Source organism: Kwoniella botswanensis, chromosome 3 (assembly GCF_036426115.1).
Source record: "Kwoniella botswanensis chromosome 3, complete sequence".
In the NCBI taxonomy this organism is placed as follows: domain Eukaryota; kingdom Fungi; phylum Basidiomycota; class Tremellomycetes; order Tremellales; family Cryptococcaceae; genus Kwoniella; species Kwoniella botswanensis.
In genome coordinates, this window is record NC_088601.1 from 73281 (window position 1) to 91552 (window position 18272).

Below are 18272 nucleotides of genomic sequence, written 5' to 3' on the forward strand. Positions count from 1 at the left end.
CACCGTACTCCCTGGGTATCCGCATTATACGCAACTCACTTGGAGCTGTCCTAGTCATACGATGCAACTGTGAGATCGTACGACTGATCTTGGGAACACCTCTGCGTTCTTCAATGAGATCTCGATGCAAACATCTACCGCTTGCGGTGTCGTCAGAGGGACGAGCTTGCGCTTCTTTTGTCTGGGAAGAGACCTTGGATGTGATCTGCCCATACAACCGAATCAATCGACATCCCTTCGCGAGGCTTTCTTGGCCGAGTTTCTCCTCTTCAACTCTATCCTCTTCTCATTCTCCTTCTTGATATATCCCTTGACTTTTGCTTTTTGTTCGTGAGATGTAGGATTGACAATGACGCTTTCTGCCGCATGGATTATGGTTTTATGTAAGATGTCAAGGGCAGTCGTGAGATTCTGAGAGGCCGTACGGGATGTTTGGGAGGATATGAGTAAGGTTGGAGGGCTGGGTAGGTAGTGAGGCTATGTTGAAGGGCATCAAGGGTCGATTAGAACCTTGTCTGAGTTCTAAATACGTTTTGAAGTCCTACAGCAATATATAGGGAAAACCCTTGCCCGACTCACAGATCTCATCATAGGCTGAAATACGAAGTCAGGCAGCCAGCTACCTTTGGCTTTGCTTAGATCGCAACGTAGAGTGACTTTTGATTCTGTCTTGTTGACGTGCTGTATGAAAAAACGAGTGATATCTAATTAGCGATAAAATGCAGTTCGGCTTTGAAATCATTTTCAACATACCTGACCTCCAGGTCCACTTGATCTACTTCGACTGATTATATACGCATCTTTCGGTATATCATCTAATTGGAAATTATCGACCCATTCTCTGGCTGCTGCGTGGTCCGTTTCTTTGGGTAGAGTAGGCAAGGCTAGAAGGTGAGGGGAAGCTTTGGCGAAGGAAACGCTCGAGGATGCCAATGTTCGGAGGGGGGTCTGCACGACCAATGCGTGGGACGAGCGGATACCAAGGCCCTTTGGCAGGGATGCAATCAGCATCTCTCGAGTCCAGGACGCAAGCCGTCTAGATGGATCAGAGGTAGTTCGCAAGTGAGATGGATGTTGATAGTGACATTGAAATTCTCGCAATCTCGTTTGTTCCTGATCGCGGATCTATCGGATCACTGCATAATGCTTCGGTTATTTGAGATAGCCGAGTATTGCCGGAGTGTGATGACAGGTCGGTGGGGGGAAATGGAGACAAAGCAAAAACAGAAGGAAAAAAAAAGTTGAAAGAGAGCGTGAAATATCTCAACATATCATCTACAGATCGAACAATCTCCATATCATCATCATACGATACAAGGCAGAACGACAAGGTCCACATCATAGCAGCCAATAGACCCACGCAAGAAGACTCTACCGGAAATACTCCTACTTTCCCCTACCTCAACGCCATGACCACCCTACCAACTTCCATTCCCCCTCTTCCCATCTCACTCATTACAACCCTCCTTCCACACCTCTTACCACCTTCACCACTCCCCCAGGAATTCTTGTCCAAGACACTCCTCCAGCGTCTGCTGTACCTACCTCCCTCTCTATCCGATCTCGACTCCCACCTTTCGCCTTTCCCTTCCAACGATTCGCAGCCGGTCTCAACGAGGTTGAACGAGCTGTGTCATGGGCATCGGTTAAGCCATGTACGGTATACGAAAGAGGGAGAAGAAGTATATGCGAGGATACCGATCTTACCTGAACTTGACAGTACGACGGATGGAAGTGTGGAAATTTGGTTTGAATATGAATATGGGAACTCGGAAAGTAGAGGATGGGTGTATCATTCTGCTCGTTTACCTTCAAGCACACAACATCACTTTGTATCGACTCCGGAACAACTAGTGAATCTGCTCAATGAAGCTGAACAGAACGGTATGGATGATGCTGGTGAGGTTAATGGGGATAATGAAGCGCCCGAGGGATATTGGACAGCCTTTGATTCTCCCACTTCGTCCCCTTCGCCCCATACAGATATACTAGACGATCAACATGTAGAAGATGCTTATTGGGCACAGTATTCTCGACCAGCCACTGCACCTATAACACCAGGTATACATACGCCTTTCCATCACTCGAAATCACCTCCAGCAGTGGATAGTCACGAAGAACAAGCTAAGAGATTGACTGAAAGTCTAAAAGCTTTAGGATTGAATGGTGGATCGGAGGCGGATACGCAGAATGGGTATTCGAAGGTGCATACGGAAGGGAAGAGGGGGTTCTGGATAGACGAGGACGAAAAAGAGGAGAAAAATCATATTGAGGATGTTCAGAAAAACCAAACACAAATCGAGAAAGCAACTCAGAATCAAACTGAATTGAGTGACGTCAGACAAAAAGAGGAGACTGTCGAAGAATCAGAGTCAGGTAACCAGGTGAAAGATCGACTTAGATGTAAGATCTTAGTTTCTCTCAATTACATATGGAAAGAACATATAGAAGGATCGAACGAGCTAGATCTGGAAATCAAAGCGATGGAATGGTTGAATCTTGGTAAAGTGGCTATTCAAGATCACAACCACTCGCATTCACCGCTGTTACCGCATAGCGAAAAGGGAGATATCATTGTTGGGAAACTAGAAATACTGTTTGAAATGTATCAGATCTTAAGGGAGAATGAAGAGAAGGATAGCTTCTACAGATTGTTGGAAGGTACGATTAGGAAATCACCTAGTCTGGGAGATCACCAGGATGAATTTGATGAGGTCCATAGACAAAACACTTATTATGAATAGTTGGAAAACAAAAATTTATTATTCGCTTTTCCAATCACCTCGGTCGACGATTATATACCCAGAGATATAGATAGCGACGAAATGGGTGATCAATGTTGTATCTGATATAACGATCATGATGAATGAATGAATGTCATAATTCGATCACATACGCCTTTTTATTTCTTTTCCCCCTCATCTTTCTTCCCTTCTTTCGGTGCTTTCTCTTCTGCCTTTTTCTTATCTCCTTCACCTCCTTCGGCGGTCGCAGTCTGTTTCGTCTCACTCTGCATTTCATCCTTGTTCTCCACTATCGTTCCCGTATCAGACTTAGCCACCTCGGTAATTTCGATGGTCTTCGTCTCTGTAGTAGTAGCTGGTGGTGGCTTCTTACCCAGCATCTAAGAAGTGATTCACAATATCAGCTACCGTTCAAACATGCGGATAAAGAATTTTATTGTGTTTTCTAGTGTTCCAGTGGTGTATCCTGAACTATAATAGGAACATCAACTCACCTTGTTCCATCGCTCAACCACACTACTCCACATCTTGCTAGGATAATTACTCAGTGTTGATAGAGTCTTTTTGGTAGCAACACCCAACGATTTGAATGTTTTGATAGTCGATTCCCAAAATGATGAGAACGATTTCTTGGTCGATGACCATTTGGTCGATAAGTCCTGCGAAGGGGATAGTATAGAGGTGATCGCTTAACTCAATAACGCTCAAGATCCGATAACTGTTCCTACTTACCTTCTTGAACTCCTTCCACCACGAAGTACGAGTATCTCCCTTACTCGCTGTTTCAGTACTCGTAGCGGGTGCAGGTGTAGTAATCACTGTTGCGGTATCGGCCTGATTCGTCTCGGCAGGTGCTGCAGTCAAGGTAGTCTCGGACGCCCTGGTACCAGTAGATTCAGCTTGAGTTTCCGTATCTTTCCCTGTTGCTGTACTTTCCCCAGAGGTGGATTTGGCTTCGGTACTGGCCTTCGTACTCTCGTCGTCAGCCATTTTCCGGTATTTCTATCGGTAATACGTATTGATCAATGCAGAGGACGACTTATAAAACTGATATAAGCAAGGGGATATATTAGCAAGGACAAACAGTACATCAGCAATCGTATCCAATTGACTCATGTTATCTTATGAGTTCCAATGATCAGTGCTCGAACGAAGGCCAATCACGAAGGATACCACTCGTCTCGCGATGGTCTTCCGCTGTCAGTCGTCCTTTCAACAGTGGTCACAGCACGTTCTCGTATGTTACATTTCGGCGTACCAATCATGGCTCGGAGGTCAATACATGCCCGGAGACTGAAAAGACTTGGTAGATTGAGGTCACTCGTATACAGCATGCATTTGACGATGCTCACGAACGATACTGTTGGTTGAGCAACAGATACTTCCTCACTGATTGAGTTGACCACTAGCCTATTCCCATCCACCATCCATTATCTCCTTTCCAGATCGTCTGACTATCCACCCAACACTTAACGGACCGACGATTGTACAGAGGATGATGCCCCAGTTGACTATCAGAAATTCCTCTTCGGTGAGAAGTGGATTCGGTGTATTGTAAGCGATCTGAGAGATTCTTTATAAGGTGTACTTCTTATCAGTTGTGACACTTGGACAGTACAGTAAAGCATAGCTGTTCAACTCACAATAATCCAATTTCACCCCTTGCTACCATTGCACACCCCAAGAACGCTGCTCCTTTCCAGGATGATCCACTTCCGGAAATAGCATTTGTTGTTTTCTTCGATTTTGGCCAGAAAATCAACCATAAGCCACAAGCCAACTTCCCTGTACACATAAGGATAGCATAAATAATCCCCCTCCAGATGATCTTGCCTTTCCAGAGCGGTACGAACGGTATACAGTATCCGATAGAGCCGAAGAAGATGGGGACGAAGACATAGGTGAGGGTAGGTGTGAGGAACCTTTCAAATGATGATCGTAATGTATGACTTTCTTCCTCAGCATCCGTCGAGGTATGTGTACCAAAGGAAAAGGGGACGATTTGTCGCGAGTGAGCGCGAGAGAGGGGGTGCGGTGAATGGCCTGGGAAAGTGTTCAATCTTCTTAACCCCAATTCCTGCGATTCCACTCGAGTGATATCTTCTTCTGAACCCTTGCGTTTTTTTAACCTGAAAGGCGTGTTGGCTGCATCTGATAGGTAAGCGCAAGCCAAACCTGCGTTGTAAGCTCCGTAAAGAGGGGAAGTCCCAGCAAATCCCGCAGCGGCTATCATCCCGGTGAAAAACACAGCCATCACACCGACTAACATCGATTCACCACCCCATATAGCTTCCTTCCACCTATCGGTACTTTGTAATTTTGCGTATAATGGCTTGAGGAGGAATCTTGATACCGGAATTAAGACGATACCTAATCCAATGGTAACGCCTACAGTCCTTCCTACGTTCTTCCCAATGGATGTGTTCCTTTCGGAAGATGTTTCACCGAGATCACTCAGTATACTAGAAAGTACGAATGCGACTACATCGTCCATCACTGCTGCTGAAAGCAAGGCTGTACCCAGTTTACTTTGTCTAAGATCGAAACCTACAGATGCAGGATTGAGAACCGACAAGGATGTTCCTAGGGAAGTGGACGAGAGAGCCGCTCCTGCTGCGAAGGCATGTAATGCTGAGAAAGATGCAAGTGGGATGAGAATGAATGACAGGCCGATCGGAAGGAGGATACCGGTCAAAGCGATGCAAAGTGATAGGGGGAGGAGGGAGATGACGTTGGAGAAGGATGAGCTGAGACCGCCTGTGCAATAGCGGACACATGGGGATGTTAGCAGTGTTCAGTGAGCATCATGGTGTAAGATTATATGGTCAAATACATGTATATGAGTGTGTCCCCAGTGGGGTCGACGCCTCAACTCACCCTCAAAGACGATCAAGAGCAACCCGACATATCCCAAAGCTACAAACGCTTCTTCCCAGCTTTCTTCCAACCATCCCGCAAGAGGGGTACCATATATGATCCCTATGAGGATCTGACCGAGCAGTTGAGCGCTAAGGATGTGTTGGGATAGCCACCCGAACAAGTTCAGGAGATAGATCCATGATGACAAGATCAATAATTGGACGATGGACGGTTCATGGTATGTAAAAGAAGACCACATCCATCGAGGCGCGGGGTTAGACTGTGATCTGTGAGCTGTTTGAGGTATCAGAGGGACGAGAGCCTAGCAGTGTCTATCCTGAGCTGTCTATTGCTTGACAGATGTGACTGTAAACCTAGCAACAGTGTGATTTGATATCGAGTTTTGGCGTAGAAGATGAGTAGGAATACCGACATGATCTGTTTGAAAAGTGGAGCAGAGACGGACTGTGAAGTCTGCCAAGAACCCTCATCATTGCAGGCAATCGCCACTGTGGCGGGAATATGGAAAAATAGCAAATGACACATATCAAGGCAGATGTACGATGTATATAACATTCTGTATATTGGGGTCGTTCAAAGTTCATGTTCTGAAATCCGAAGAAAGTGCCGGGCACCCACCACACATCATACAAAATTCGATCTCGTTCTTCGGATTTCATCTTTTCGACGCCGCTACTCAGGAGCGTCTTTGTTTTTGGGGTACATTTTCGCCATAACGCATCTCCCGCACCAGGTCATACCACACACGTTCAGAGCCAGAACGATGCTTGAGAGCTTTCTGCATTGAATGACCCAAGAACCAGCTAGTTTGATGCATGTGACGGCTCGCAACATAAGCTCAAACATGACCTTTGTTTTCCCATACATTTGTAATTTCGCCGTTCCTTTGATTTTGGGCACCGTTTTCGCCGTGACATATCTCCTGCAGCACACCGTCCCATGCAGGCACAGTGCGCTTGAGCGTGCTCAAGGGCTTTCTGCATCGATCAAGCCAAAAATCAGTCAGTTTGATGCATGTCAGCCCTCACGGCAAGAGTTCAAAATAGCCCACGCTTTGACCATACATTATCAATTTCGCAATTCAAGTTGACGTACGCTGAGATTTTTGCCCTTCGGGAAATCCTGTTCAAAGTTCAAGTTTTTTTCTCAGAAATATAAGGTTTCTTCGGATTTCAGCCGTCTAACTTTGAACGACCCCATTGTATGCATAAAAGTGTATTATCAGATACGAAGGGGTTTTGCCCTTGGTTTCCTGGGAAAGTAGTTTAACAAACCTATGAGAAGAATCGTCTCAAGCAGCTAGGTTGACAGCCTCAAGATTAAGATCAAGACCGGGTTTGTGCGAGCTGCGATCTGCGATCCTCAAGAGGGGTAGCCGCGAATCCTTGTGGGAAGTGTTCCGCTTTGACAACTTCAGTGTAGTTTCTAAATCCCCATATGGATGAGTCAGCTTGAGATGTTGTATCTACGAGCGAGTCATGGAGCACTCACCTAGGAACACACATGTCACCACCACTTGGACCGACATGAGGACAGTGGACATCAGGTCTGAAAGATAACATCGGGATATGCAGGTATCGACAACCGAAATTGTTTTCTCCCAGCCTACGATGTGTCAGTATCGGTTAGAGCGAGGGGACAAAGGGGGATTGGACTTACCTGTGACAATGAACAAGCGGCAGACCATTAAGGAATGTCATACATTCGTCGCGATTAGCATATTGCTCGTTTCCGCCTTGACAGTGCTCTGAGCGAGGTATTGCTGTAGGATGTAGGTGCCGTTTGATGTATCTGTCAGATTTTGTACTCGTTTCGCCATATGCGGGATGAGTCGACTGTGAAGCGATTTCCGTCAGCATCAAAATCTTCAGAGCGAATAATGATAATCGTACGGAGAGTTGGACGAGAGAGATACTAACGGAACGATCAGATCTGTGGCCCAAGCCCATCTCCTAATGATCAGGTCGTACTCCTGCACCTGAAGATCGTCGTTATTAAAAGAGCATTGATCTGACCCAGTGGCGGACATCACAGCAAGCTTTGTATTGATATGTACGATCCTACAAGGGAGGATAGCTCACTTCGATAGGGAAACTTTGATTGAGAGCACCGTAGTAGACTAGACACCATCAGTCAACCATAATACACAAGGATTAGAGAACCGAAGAAAGAATACTTACAATCAAAATTGACACCGACAAGCACGGTATTATCTTGTGCTATAGCAGCATGTAGCTGAGTGATTTTCAGAGGTAGTCAAAACAGGAATCAGCGAGTAAAGCCACTGCAACTGGACCTCGAGACATACCTCATACCAATCGGATTACCTATGGGCGAAGGCTCGGTTGGATCTGTAGCCAAATTTATGAAGAGACCGAAGAGCTATTCGACCAAGTGAGCATGAGTAAGAGACGATTCCGAATACCTTGATTCACTACCCACGTATTCACTTTACAAGAGAAAGAGAAGTCATTCTTGTTAGCTGCTTATATGTCCGCAATACCTGCGATCTGATGCTGCATTTTCGACTTTCTTGACGTGTCGAAAGGATGCAAGGCCTCGCTCGATACACCAGATCGAACGATTGCGCCGTGACCGCCAGACCTACCATCCTTCATCCTTTCATTAATCGACTTTAGCTTCCAACTTTACAGTACAGCCCTAAAACACGGTGCTTTGAGATTCATTACACGTGTCAGCTACTATAATGATGGTTGCATCAGTCAGTGCGGCCGAAGGGCGATGACGACGATCAATCTGAAGTATATAGAATATGCATACAGTATCCATTGACTTAAGTCGATCTCAAAGTGCACGTACAATGCGGCTTCCACGCATTACGCCATGTCCTTCTCTTGAGCTTGATCGCCTAAAAGAGGCACTTGTGCTTCGTCCACGCCTTTAGGACCGTCATCGCCGGAGGTATTTGAAGCTTTCTTAGCTGGGATCCACCTGTATCAGATTGATATCAGCAACTGTTCATCATCTGCGGAAGGAGATCAATCTGCAACTCACACCTCACTATACCTCCACCATTGATTGAACTTGCCGAACCATACAGCCCCCAAAGCTGTTCCTCCAAATACCACCGGGACAGTGATGAAAACAGTCAGAGGGGTGATCGACAACCACTCGAAATTAGGTACAACATATGAGATCATTTCGATGATCACTACGCTTGTGAAATGGGAGAATAAGGATGATAGGAAGATGGGTTTAGGGAAAGAAGGGTATTCGTTGGGTATTTGGATAGGTGCTGCTTCGGAGGATGCATCGGTGGGACGTTCGACAGGTTCATGAGCTAGTGAGTATTCGAACCGGAGAGTCATGGCGGTCTGATCGTATTGAGGCGATCAGCTGGATGTTCTATGTACGATGAGGAGGATGAGGTGAAGTAGACTCACTATAATGGCAGGAATCATTATACCGAACACTTCGCCAAAGATCAACATCAATGATAACACCCAATCACTGGCGAAAGTCATGCTGTCCTTCTTATCTCCATTTTCTTCTTGGTCTTGGGGACTTCCGGAAAAGAAGTTTATTACCACTCCGATGAGTAGACCTCCGACGGGTACGAAAGCCTGTAAGAACGCTCGTTATATTGGAGAATATTCAGAGATGGATGGAAGTAACGAAGGACTTACAAGATAAGCCGATACAAACTGGACGATCCTCCTGATGCTCATCCTTGAGAACCTCGTTGTTCCGATTGTACAGATTACGTATGAGGCGGCAAGGAAAGGATGGAAGAGAGTGTACCCCGCCCAAGTGGAATAAAGGATTGCAGCTGTCACCAAAAGAGAGAGGAGTTGACGGACAATCTCCTTCTTCCAAGCTGTTTTCTTATCGCCCTCGAAGGCGATAGCAATCTGGATGTTGGAGTCCGGTTTGGGTTGGTGGTACCTCACTGATCTAAGCGTGGGTAAAGCGAGATCCGATGTCTGAGCGAACTTTTGTATCAGCACGGGTCATCGGTCTTGTAATGAAGATAGGCTGGCTCACATATCTGATAGTCCCCGTGAACATGACTAACATCATAATTGACCAAATCGTATCGAGAACTGACTGTGATGATATTCTAGGTAGAACATAGACGAAAAAGAAATGAATACTCATGATCACCGAGAAGGTAATTATACCAGCGGCAATTTGTTTAGCCTTCTTGGTCGCGGTCAAAGAACGCCATCGCTTTAGACCTTCTGATACGACTGATGGAGTTGGCTGTGCATCCACAGTCGGAGTGGAGTGAGGGTTGAGAGGAAGTGCTGATACCGCTCGCCAAACCTGATGGTCACAAATAGGTGAGTTTTGAGTACAATACAAGGGTTAAATGGAAAGTCGATCAAATGACTCACATTCAAGGCTTTGTAGCTTGCTATTGCGATGGCGGGTATGGTAGCCAGCTGGACCAAGATGGGGTGAAGCTGTAGCATGGGGTGTTCGTCGATGTCCATTGTTGCGGATGGCTCTGTGTATGTTGTGAGTAAGAATAAGAATCAATAACAAAGAGAAATCGGAGATGACAGATGACAGATATGGTTCAGTTGGAGCTACTCCCAAAGATGCTTAACACAGCAATTTCCGTTACGATGGGGTTATTTTTAGCCTTTGTCCGCATTACGGCCGAATCATTGCCTCCTGCTTGGAGCTGGGATATGCAAACAACAGTCACTGAAGCACATTAACACAATTATAGATACATGTACGATTCCCATTCACATGCTTGAAACACGATTAATCAATATGAAGATATACTACAGCCCTACGGGAATGGTTAGCTAACGATAACAGACTGATCGATGACTTTGGTGTATTATCAATGCAAACTACGGTTGTTTTCAATGCTAAGGTAACCGGGGAGTTCATAAATGACAAAGAGAAATAGTATACTTAGTTTGACTATGAGTTGATTCGGATTCGGAAATTACGGAAGTACGTGTTCTGTTCCTTTGGTGAAGCCCATGTTTCCGTATGACCTCCGAAGAAAGTCGAGAAGAACAAACCCACGAATCCACGTTCACAAGTTACGTTATCGGGGTGTCGATGGGGTCGTGTTATCGATTCAACATGAGGTGGAACAGGGAGCAAGATACCCGGAGCTTTGGGAGCTGGAGGAGGAGGAAGAGGAGGTGTTGGTGCCTCTGGAGCGGGAGGTGGTGGTGGCGGGGGTGGAGGTACAGGGGCAGGGACTTCAGGAGCAGGTGGATTCGAAGGCGAAGGGGCTACGGGCGGAGGTGGTGGTGAAGGATCGGCAGCTGGGGAATCATCGACAGGCGGAGCTGAAGCAGGCGGATCATCTGCAGGAGGCTCTTCAGCTGGAGGGTCATCGGCAGGAGGATCATCGGCGAGAGGATCATCGGCCGGCTCATCGTCCGCCGCAGGATCGTCATCTTCCGCGGCAGTCATGGTCGTGCCAGGTGTACCGGGTACACTGAACGTGCTAATGGTGCCAGGTGCACTAGATGCTCCGAGGGTCCCGGGTTCACCGGATGTGCTGTTCATACGGGAATCACCCAGTGTACTGATTGTACTGGGCTCACTGAGTGTGTTGAATGTAGGGGAATCACTGGAATCACTCAATGTGCTTAGTGTACTGGCTTTACCGACTGTCTTGGGTTTACTAGGCTTTGTGGGCTTCTTAGGGATTTTTTTGGGTGTTTTCGGTCTGGGTTTACTAGGTTTCATGGTCGTTTTGGGTGGGTTGGGCTTCATGGTCATATGGCACTGATGGGTACTTGGTTCACCTGTATATCCTGGATCACCAGGGTAACCGTGGATTCCTCGCCAATGCCCGTCATCGTACTGGGGACTCCTTGCCTTGTTGCCCACACCAAGCAATCTTTTCACCATCTTCAGCAGTGAGGATGCCTCAGAAGGCTTGGCGATCGCCGGTGCTTCCGACGGTACGATTTGCAAGCTCCCATTGCCAATTTCAGGATCCGACGTGATTGATAGCCAATCTTCGGTGATGAAGGTATCTGTGTCGTCTGACGGAGTATCTCGTTTGAAAGGTGCCATTCCAGACCATAAAGCAGCACTGTTGCCCATAGAAGCCAAGCATGTTTCGGTAGTATCGCGGTAGAAGACATCGTCGGCGTGAACCACAAGATTACCGTTGATCCAGATGTTGAAACCACCGTCGTTCATTCCCGGTGTATTGAGCCATACATCTTGACGAATGTCTGTCCAAGCGCCCCTTTGGAAAGTCCAAGATCCTCGGCCTATACTCAGACCATATGGCGTGCTACAATCGGAGAATGGTGGAGATCGACACAATCGCTGAGTCTGTCGGTGTCGGGGAGCGTACTAATGGAAGGAGAAATGAGGCGAATTCAGCTTGAATCGCTATGAAGAGATTCATGCACTCACCAGATACAATTCACCATGACCGTTCTCTCTCCACATCATTCTGGTACTGAAACAGCTATACACATTATGCAAGATCAGCTTGGTAAGGACGTGAAGAAGAGTTCATATTCACTCTCTCGCATCTACACCACCAGCACAACCCGAATGACCACCATACAGCCCTGGTAATTTCCCGCCTTTTACAAAATCGAAATCTCTAGGGAAGAACACACTATACTCTAATGTCGCATTATGTACCCTTCGCATGTTGATCGGATGAGCGTAGAAGGTCGATCCTCCCCTCGGATTGTTCCCCGGATTCATCGATCCAGCAGGGTATGTCACACGCAGGGAGTTTATCGAAGAATCCCAATTACTGGTCGACATTGATTGAGTTGAGATATCATTCTGATCCTGGAAAGGCGCTGATGGAGATCCTACCATTACTTCTATGTTCTGTGAACCAGCTGAAAAATTGGATATGGAGAATGAACTGAGATCGCTGAACTGCGCGTCAGACTCCCACTGCGATCCTGCTATTGGATATGTAGTATCATCTTCATCCCCGTACAGCGGTATGCTCCCTGATGAATAAGAACCACTCTCATCCGTATACGAAGGTTCGTACGACGAAGAAGCCATCGAGCTTGAACCAGATGGCGTGTCGTAGTCCCGCAATGAACTACTGCCCATGTCAGAAGACTGAGGTAGCGGTGCTGCATCAGCGACCAAAAGTGTGGCCGTGAGTATCGTCAAGGTCGTTTTGATCCATCGATTAGAAGCAGGCATGGTGTGATGTCGAAATGATACTAGTATTCAAGTCGACCAGCGACGGTATTTTTCTATTTTATGTTTCTAAAAGGGTCGACCTCAAGTCTTTTAAAGGCGGGATCAAGGAAGGGAGGGGAATCTGGTACAGTACCAGATCGAGGAGAGGCGAGTTGAGAGGATGAAGGAGACATTGTAGCTTGTAGGAGGGGAAGTGCTTATATGTATAAGTATCGATGATAGCGGGGGATGCATGGTATGAGAAGATAGGAAGATGCAATCGAGAGGATGTCTCAGGATGATGAGCCAACAAGCCCGGGTCTTGATTACCGGGATTTGAAAAGTTGGCTTAACATTCGTCAGGCGACATGTCAATATGTTCTGGAATAACTGCATCAACCACACACTCAAGCTCTGGTTCGCACGTTCTCATGGCGAGCACCGTGACGTATGGTCGCGAGATCGCAGCTCAGCCTAGTTTGGACATCATGTCCAGCAGTGAGACCTTCGAATCAATCGAATTGCACCTTATCATCAGAGCAATCAACGAGGCGGATCCAGACAAGTTTTCGGTCACCATTCATGACTCATAGTTCAACATCATCATTCTCAACCATTTCGGCATTATCGATCTCTCTAAGCCAATGTGAGCTAAGCACTAATCTTCTCTTCCTCTCTTTCACCCTTTTCGAGCATACGGTCCTGATCAGATCGCTTCTTCTTGTCGAGACCCAATCTCTTTCCAGCATGGGCAACTTCTTCTTCCTCGGTCAACACAATGTCCTTGACGAAGAACATCCCAATCAGCATGGGTACTTGAAGGCAGGTTGCGACTATAGCAAGGACTGTACAAATGTCAGCAAGTCAGCATAATGACTGCCGTCTTTGGTCCTTCTCCACTTACTTTTCATGGTGTGAACGTATGACTTGAGAATGGCCAAACCAATTTCTGAATTAGGATCATACTTGATCGCCGTAGCAATGTTACCGTCTACCATATCAAAATATCAGCTCAGATATCCAAACTGTGACTGCAAACTCACAGATAGTCTGAGCAAGGTTCTTGGACGCTTCAGGTAGGTTGTTACGAAGTGTATCGGGAAGAGTCTCTGACCATACTGATCCAGCGACGGCTACACCGATGGCACCTCCAAGTGACATGGCAAAGTAGAAGATACCAGTTGCCATTGCCAGTTCTCCTCGTCTGACTGCAGCTTGAATGGCAACTTGTGAAGACGTTTGGAACATCTACGAATCTATCAGCTGTGTTTCTAACAGGAGAAAGATAAAAGATAAAACTCACTCCTCGCCCAATACCATAGATGGCTTTGGCCACAACGAAAGAAGCGATCGAACTGGATCTTCGGGGATTCTGCACAAAGTTGATATCGATTCCGATACCGATCGCACACAGGGGAATACCGATCCAGATCGGCCATTTGGTGTGGAACCTTCTCTCTCCCAGTCCTACCTTCCTGCAGATCGGTGTCCAGAATCGCATGACCAATCCCATGACTATTGCAGTCACTTGAAAAACAATTCGAAGTGTGTTATCGATTTGAGACGCTTTAGCTGCGGATACTCTCACAGCAACTTGTTGATAACTTTGGAAATATGTCGTGAAACATCCATAGGACATGAAATCGCACATGTTGATGATGAACATTGCTAATACACTTCGGTCTTTTAAGGTGTACCATGGGATGAGGGGCAATTTGGGAGTCAAGAGCCACGAAGGTCGGTATCGTTTAGGTAATGACCTATCAAATAACTCAAATTTAGTGTAGCTCGAGGGGATGGTTTGACTGACTGAGGTGAACTTACCAGCCGATGAAAAGTAATAGTAATCCGAAGCCTACACAGATCATAGCGATATTCTGGTCCGTCCATTTGGCAGCCACACCCTTTGCCAAAGTAAGGGGTACCAAGATCAAAGCGACACTAGCTACCAGTAGACAGACACCGACGATATCGTATTCGTGGAACATCTGATTGTATAAGCTGGTTCGAGGTGGTAGGGGTTCCGCATTTGGATTTTTCCTGACTCGTCCTTGCCAGGATACAAGGATGCTAATGAAGGGTATTGCCAACACGGCGTTGATGACTACACACAATATACATCAATATCCGCCAACAACATCGCTAGCTCGCAGTAGTACTTACTTGCCCACATTCCGTAACCTATAATTCAAGCTCAACAATGGTCCCAGGCAAAAATTGACCAATGGAACTCAGCTCACCCCATCTCCATCCACTGGCAGTGCCCCAATTATCCAATATATGTCCACCGATCTCAGCACCGGAATACATCGTTACAATAGCACCTGCGAGATGTCAGCCACACAATCAACCTTACATGCTGGCCACTCACTGAAGGAGTCAGCAGCGACATTCCAAAGTGCTCTACTGACGATCGGAGTAGTTTCGGCAATGTAAATTTGAATAGCAATTTCGTACGATGTCGAACCGAGACCGCTGAATACGTTTGCTCCGACATAGGTTTGTACATTTTTACAGCCCTATCAATCACAATCAGATCATGCCATGTACACCGGACTTATATCTGATGGATATAGAACTCACAGCCATCATTGCATAACTGATAAGCTGTACCATGTCAGCTGTTGTCTGCGGTAATAATAACTTACAGTAAGTGTGATCATGGTGACGAAAATGCTCGGAGAGATACGACCAATGTTGTCTGTAATCTTAGGCATCTGCATTATGTTCCATAATTAGTGGTGGCTGTGATACGGGATCATACGATGACTGTACTTACCAAAGCGTATGCGCACATGGAGAACACCCTCGAGACCACACCTGCAGCAGCGAGTTCGGAATGACTCTTGAATGCACTGGTAGCATAAGCGGTAAATGTAGATTGGGTATATTGAGCAAAGGCTATACCAAGAGCCAATAGGGTATACCTTTGAATACCAACCACGATCAGTGAGCGAAGGATAACGAACATTAAGAGAAAGAACTCACGCTGCGTAAGCCACATGGATATCTTTCCTGGTGATGACTGATAATACCCTACTTGAAGCTACGATACCTCTCTTTTGCAAGGTCGTAGACTCCTCACTTAGGGTAGATGCTCCATCGTGCGTGAGTTTAGGTAACGATGGAGTGTGATTATCTTCTAAATTCTGTTCTTGATTTCTATTGACGTTCATGTTGTTTGTTGGATTTGACGATGGTATGGAGAGGGATCGACGAAACCTACACTAGTCTCTGTATCGTTTATATACCTTTCTTGGATCATGCAGTCGGCCGAGTAACGATCTTCTTTTTAGGATATCTCCGTTCATAGACCACATCCCGAAGATGCTCTCTATCTCGAATTTGGCAGATGATCCTCCTCCTCTTCAATTTTTTCAAGCTTCTCTAACTGCGACTCACCAAATTAGGATGTGGTGGTGCAGGTAGTGCCTGCCAAGAAGTTCCTGTTTTCCTACCATCTCCGAAACTTATCGCTCTCTCATCTTATATCCTGCCTGATGTACTGTGCCCCAGCTATAGGAATACGGTACCCCTAACGGTTGGTGGATCCTGAAAAAAACAGGACAGTTCAAAAGATTTCGGTTAATTCGTTAATTTCAATTGCTTATCGGCCGATTTTAGATCTTCATCTAATCTGATTAAGATTATTCGTCGGAACGCCTCGTTTCTTTCCCACGTACAAGTACGGGTGAGGAACAACCTTGTCGCGCAGTACACAAAGCTTTCACCTATCCCCCCGTCTAGCAAACGATGAACCAGGTGGAGTGTGAGTCCGGTGCGGTATGCGATGTATATCTTTTTCCCGATGTTGGAGTCTTCCCTATTTTCCCGAGATCATCTGGATCCTCTGGTCTACGCCTCTTACTTCTCTCTGTGGTTACAGTCATCCAGGAACTTGCGTACACCACTTCATTTCATTTCATTCTATCCGTTATCTGATTATGAATATGTTCCCATGAAAAGCGGACTACTCGAGGAGTGGTGACTTTCGGTTCGGAGCCTGTCAACCCTGAGGATGAAACGATGTAGCAATTGGTACAATGGGAGCTGTGAACCCAAAACCATCCCAGTGGTAAATTCTTATTATAAGTCTACTAGCTGAATGAGTATGTAACAGGTAATATGTCGTGTTATAAATATGATAATCAATACGATCTGCTATCCAGTTGAACAGTACTAAACGCAATGTGTATACATCCCACTCCTAGCCTACTCGTGAGGGTCATTCATAGCTTGAAGGAGAGAACTGCCCCAATAACTTCTTTCCTCACTTCGGTTTTGTCTCCGAACACCTCTGGCCATGAACAGATGCATTGATCGCCCAATGAAAAGAAGTGTCCGAACGGATTTTTTGTGCTCCATTGCACGGAGTGACTCGCCTGCACGACGATCATCTGACACTATTATGGCATACAGTCATTGGTGTAGGTGTGAAGTGGGTGTATTTTCGAATATATCGACCTGCTCGTGTGCATGCATCGCTCATTTGTAATTGCAGCTGCATATCCTATGGTAGGTGCACCTTTGTTGTATGTAACCGGTGTGTCTTTTACCCTGACCCGAATGGTACAAGAAATACAAATTTCCGAATTCGACTGGGTGGATGATTTGTATTTTTCGGATTAACAGGTGACAAAGAGGATGGATGAATTTGTAGAGATGAAGTGATCAATTTGTATTTTACTCTCACTCTTTTGTCATTGCTATTGTCGCTCTCCGGGTTGTAGGATTGTTGCATTATATATAGGTAGTAGGTAGATAGACGAGTATCATGCATCAATTCGATTTTTTACATCTTCACTTTCTTTCTCTTTTGTTTTGCCACCGTGTTTTTTCGACTGTATCCATCACTCATATACAACTGGACCGACTCACTTGTATAATAACTACTCTCAACCCCAACAATGATCCCTCGAGCCTTACCATACGTTAACTTCATCGTAGCTACTTCTGCGCTCTTGTTCCAGACGACAGTGTTATTTCCTTGGCATCATGTCTTAAGTGATGATTTTGAGAGGTGAGCGATCGTCCTCATCGTTGATCCTACCCAAACAGTAGTGCCATGCAATAGTCGCGGGACTGACCTTGTATGGGATACTATGAGTAGGTTGAAAGCTGAACAAGCCCGTCAATTGGAAGAATATCATCAAGAGAAAAGACAATTGTTGGATGCACTACATCTCAAATTGGAGGATTTGACTAAAACCGTCGCTCCTGAGAAATTTAAAAACGCTGGCAGTAGGATTGTGGAGTCGGCCAAACAGAATCAGAATCAGCAGTGATAATGAGAGAATGGTGGATGGATATACAATCAGGATAGAGAGGTGTGTTCAATGAGTTCTCTTCATTCGATTTTATATCCTTCAGAATCACTTGCGTCCGCTACCCTTTAGTTACACATGCTGAGCTGATTATTCTCTTTCAGTCCATGATAACACACGTCACGCCTTTCAACCCCATCATTTCCGTTCGTATTCCTTGCGACCGCATCTAGATTCTTTCCGTCTGTTGACTGTACATGCATGA

At 45.9% G+C, this 18272-nt stretch overlaps 9 protein-coding genes across 9 annotated transcripts; 2 read left to right on the forward strand and 7 right to left on the reverse strand.

Annotated features, from left to right (window-relative positions):
* Positions 1-222: 222 nt before the first annotated feature.
* L199_007898 (uncharacterized protein) lies at positions 223-1011 on the reverse strand (the record flags this gene model as incomplete). The annotated part of the gene is made up of 3 exons (XM_064893584.1): positions 223-477; positions 580-681; positions 754-1011. 3 exons carry the CDS (start codon positions 1009-1011, stop codon positions 223-225), a joined length of 615 nt encoding a protein of 204 aa, XP_064749656.1.
* A 398-nt stretch (positions 1012-1409) lies between these two features.
* L199_007899 (uncharacterized protein) lies at positions 1410-2744 on the forward strand (the record flags this gene model as incomplete). Its single annotated transcript, XM_064893585.1, has 1 exon — positions 1410-2744. The coding sequence occupies one exon, from the start codon at positions 1410-1412 to the stop codon at positions 2742-2744; it is 1335 nt and encodes a 444-aa protein (XP_064749657.1).
* A 158-nt stretch (positions 2745-2902) lies between these two features.
* Positions 2903-3734, reverse strand: L199_007900 (uncharacterized protein; the record flags this gene model as incomplete). The annotated part of the gene is made up of 3 exons (XM_064893586.1): positions 2903-3124; positions 3239-3403; positions 3477-3734. The coding sequence occupies 3 exons, from the start codon at positions 3732-3734 to the stop codon at positions 2903-2905; spliced, it is 645 nt and encodes a 214-aa protein (XP_064749658.1).
* Positions 3735-4154: 420 nt separating this feature from the next.
* On the reverse strand, positions 4155-5862 carry L199_007901 (uncharacterized protein; the record flags this gene model as incomplete). Its single annotated transcript, XM_064893587.1, has 3 exons — positions 4155-4317; positions 4388-5501; positions 5622-5862. 3 exons carry the CDS (start codon positions 5860-5862, stop codon positions 4155-4157), a joined length of 1518 nt encoding a protein of 505 aa, XP_064749659.1.
* A 1087-nt stretch (positions 5863-6949) lies between these two features.
* Positions 6950-8097, reverse strand: L199_007902 (uncharacterized protein; the record flags this gene model as incomplete). The annotated part of the gene is made up of 9 exons (XM_064893588.1): positions 6950-7049; positions 7116-7229; positions 7284-7459; positions 7544-7556; positions 7603-7634; positions 7706-7743; positions 7805-7843; positions 7940-8006; positions 8080-8097. 9 exons carry the CDS (start codon positions 8095-8097, stop codon positions 6950-6952), a joined length of 597 nt encoding a protein of 198 aa, XP_064749660.1.
* Positions 8098-8461: 364 nt separating this feature from the next.
* On the reverse strand, positions 8462-10081 carry L199_007903 (uncharacterized protein; the record flags this gene model as incomplete). Its single annotated transcript, XM_064893589.1, has 6 exons — positions 8462-8576; positions 8640-8959; positions 9029-9208; positions 9272-9568; positions 9630-9911; positions 9983-10081. The coding sequence occupies 6 exons, from the start codon at positions 10079-10081 to the stop codon at positions 8462-8464; spliced, it is 1293 nt and encodes a 430-aa protein (XP_064749661.1).
* A 445-nt stretch (positions 10082-10526) lies between these two features.
* L199_007904 (uncharacterized protein) lies at positions 10527-12764 on the reverse strand (the record flags this gene model as incomplete). Its single annotated transcript, XM_064893590.1, has 3 exons — positions 10527-11933; positions 11997-12051; positions 12109-12764. 3 exons carry the CDS (start codon positions 12762-12764, stop codon positions 10527-10529), a joined length of 2118 nt encoding a protein of 705 aa, XP_064749662.1.
* Positions 12765-13394: 630 nt separating this feature from the next.
* Positions 13395-15919, reverse strand: L199_007905 (uncharacterized protein; the record flags this gene model as incomplete). Its single annotated transcript, XM_064893591.1, has 12 exons — positions 13395-13588; positions 13648-13734; positions 13787-13991; positions 14047-14503; positions 14568-14847; positions 14907-14924; positions 14984-15067; positions 15115-15262; positions 15327-15350; positions 15413-15460; positions 15523-15670; positions 15732-15919. 12 exons carry the CDS (start codon positions 15917-15919, stop codon positions 13395-13397), a joined length of 1881 nt encoding a protein of 626 aa, XP_064749663.1.
* Positions 15920-17650: 1731 nt separating this feature from the next.
* Positions 17651-18028, forward strand: L199_007906 (uncharacterized protein; the record flags this gene model as incomplete). The annotated part of the gene is made up of 2 exons (XM_064893592.1): positions 17651-17763; positions 17854-18028. The coding sequence occupies 2 exons, from the start codon at positions 17651-17653 to the stop codon at positions 18026-18028; spliced, it is 288 nt and encodes a 95-aa protein (XP_064749664.1).
* Positions 18029-18272: the final 244 nt, after the last annotated feature.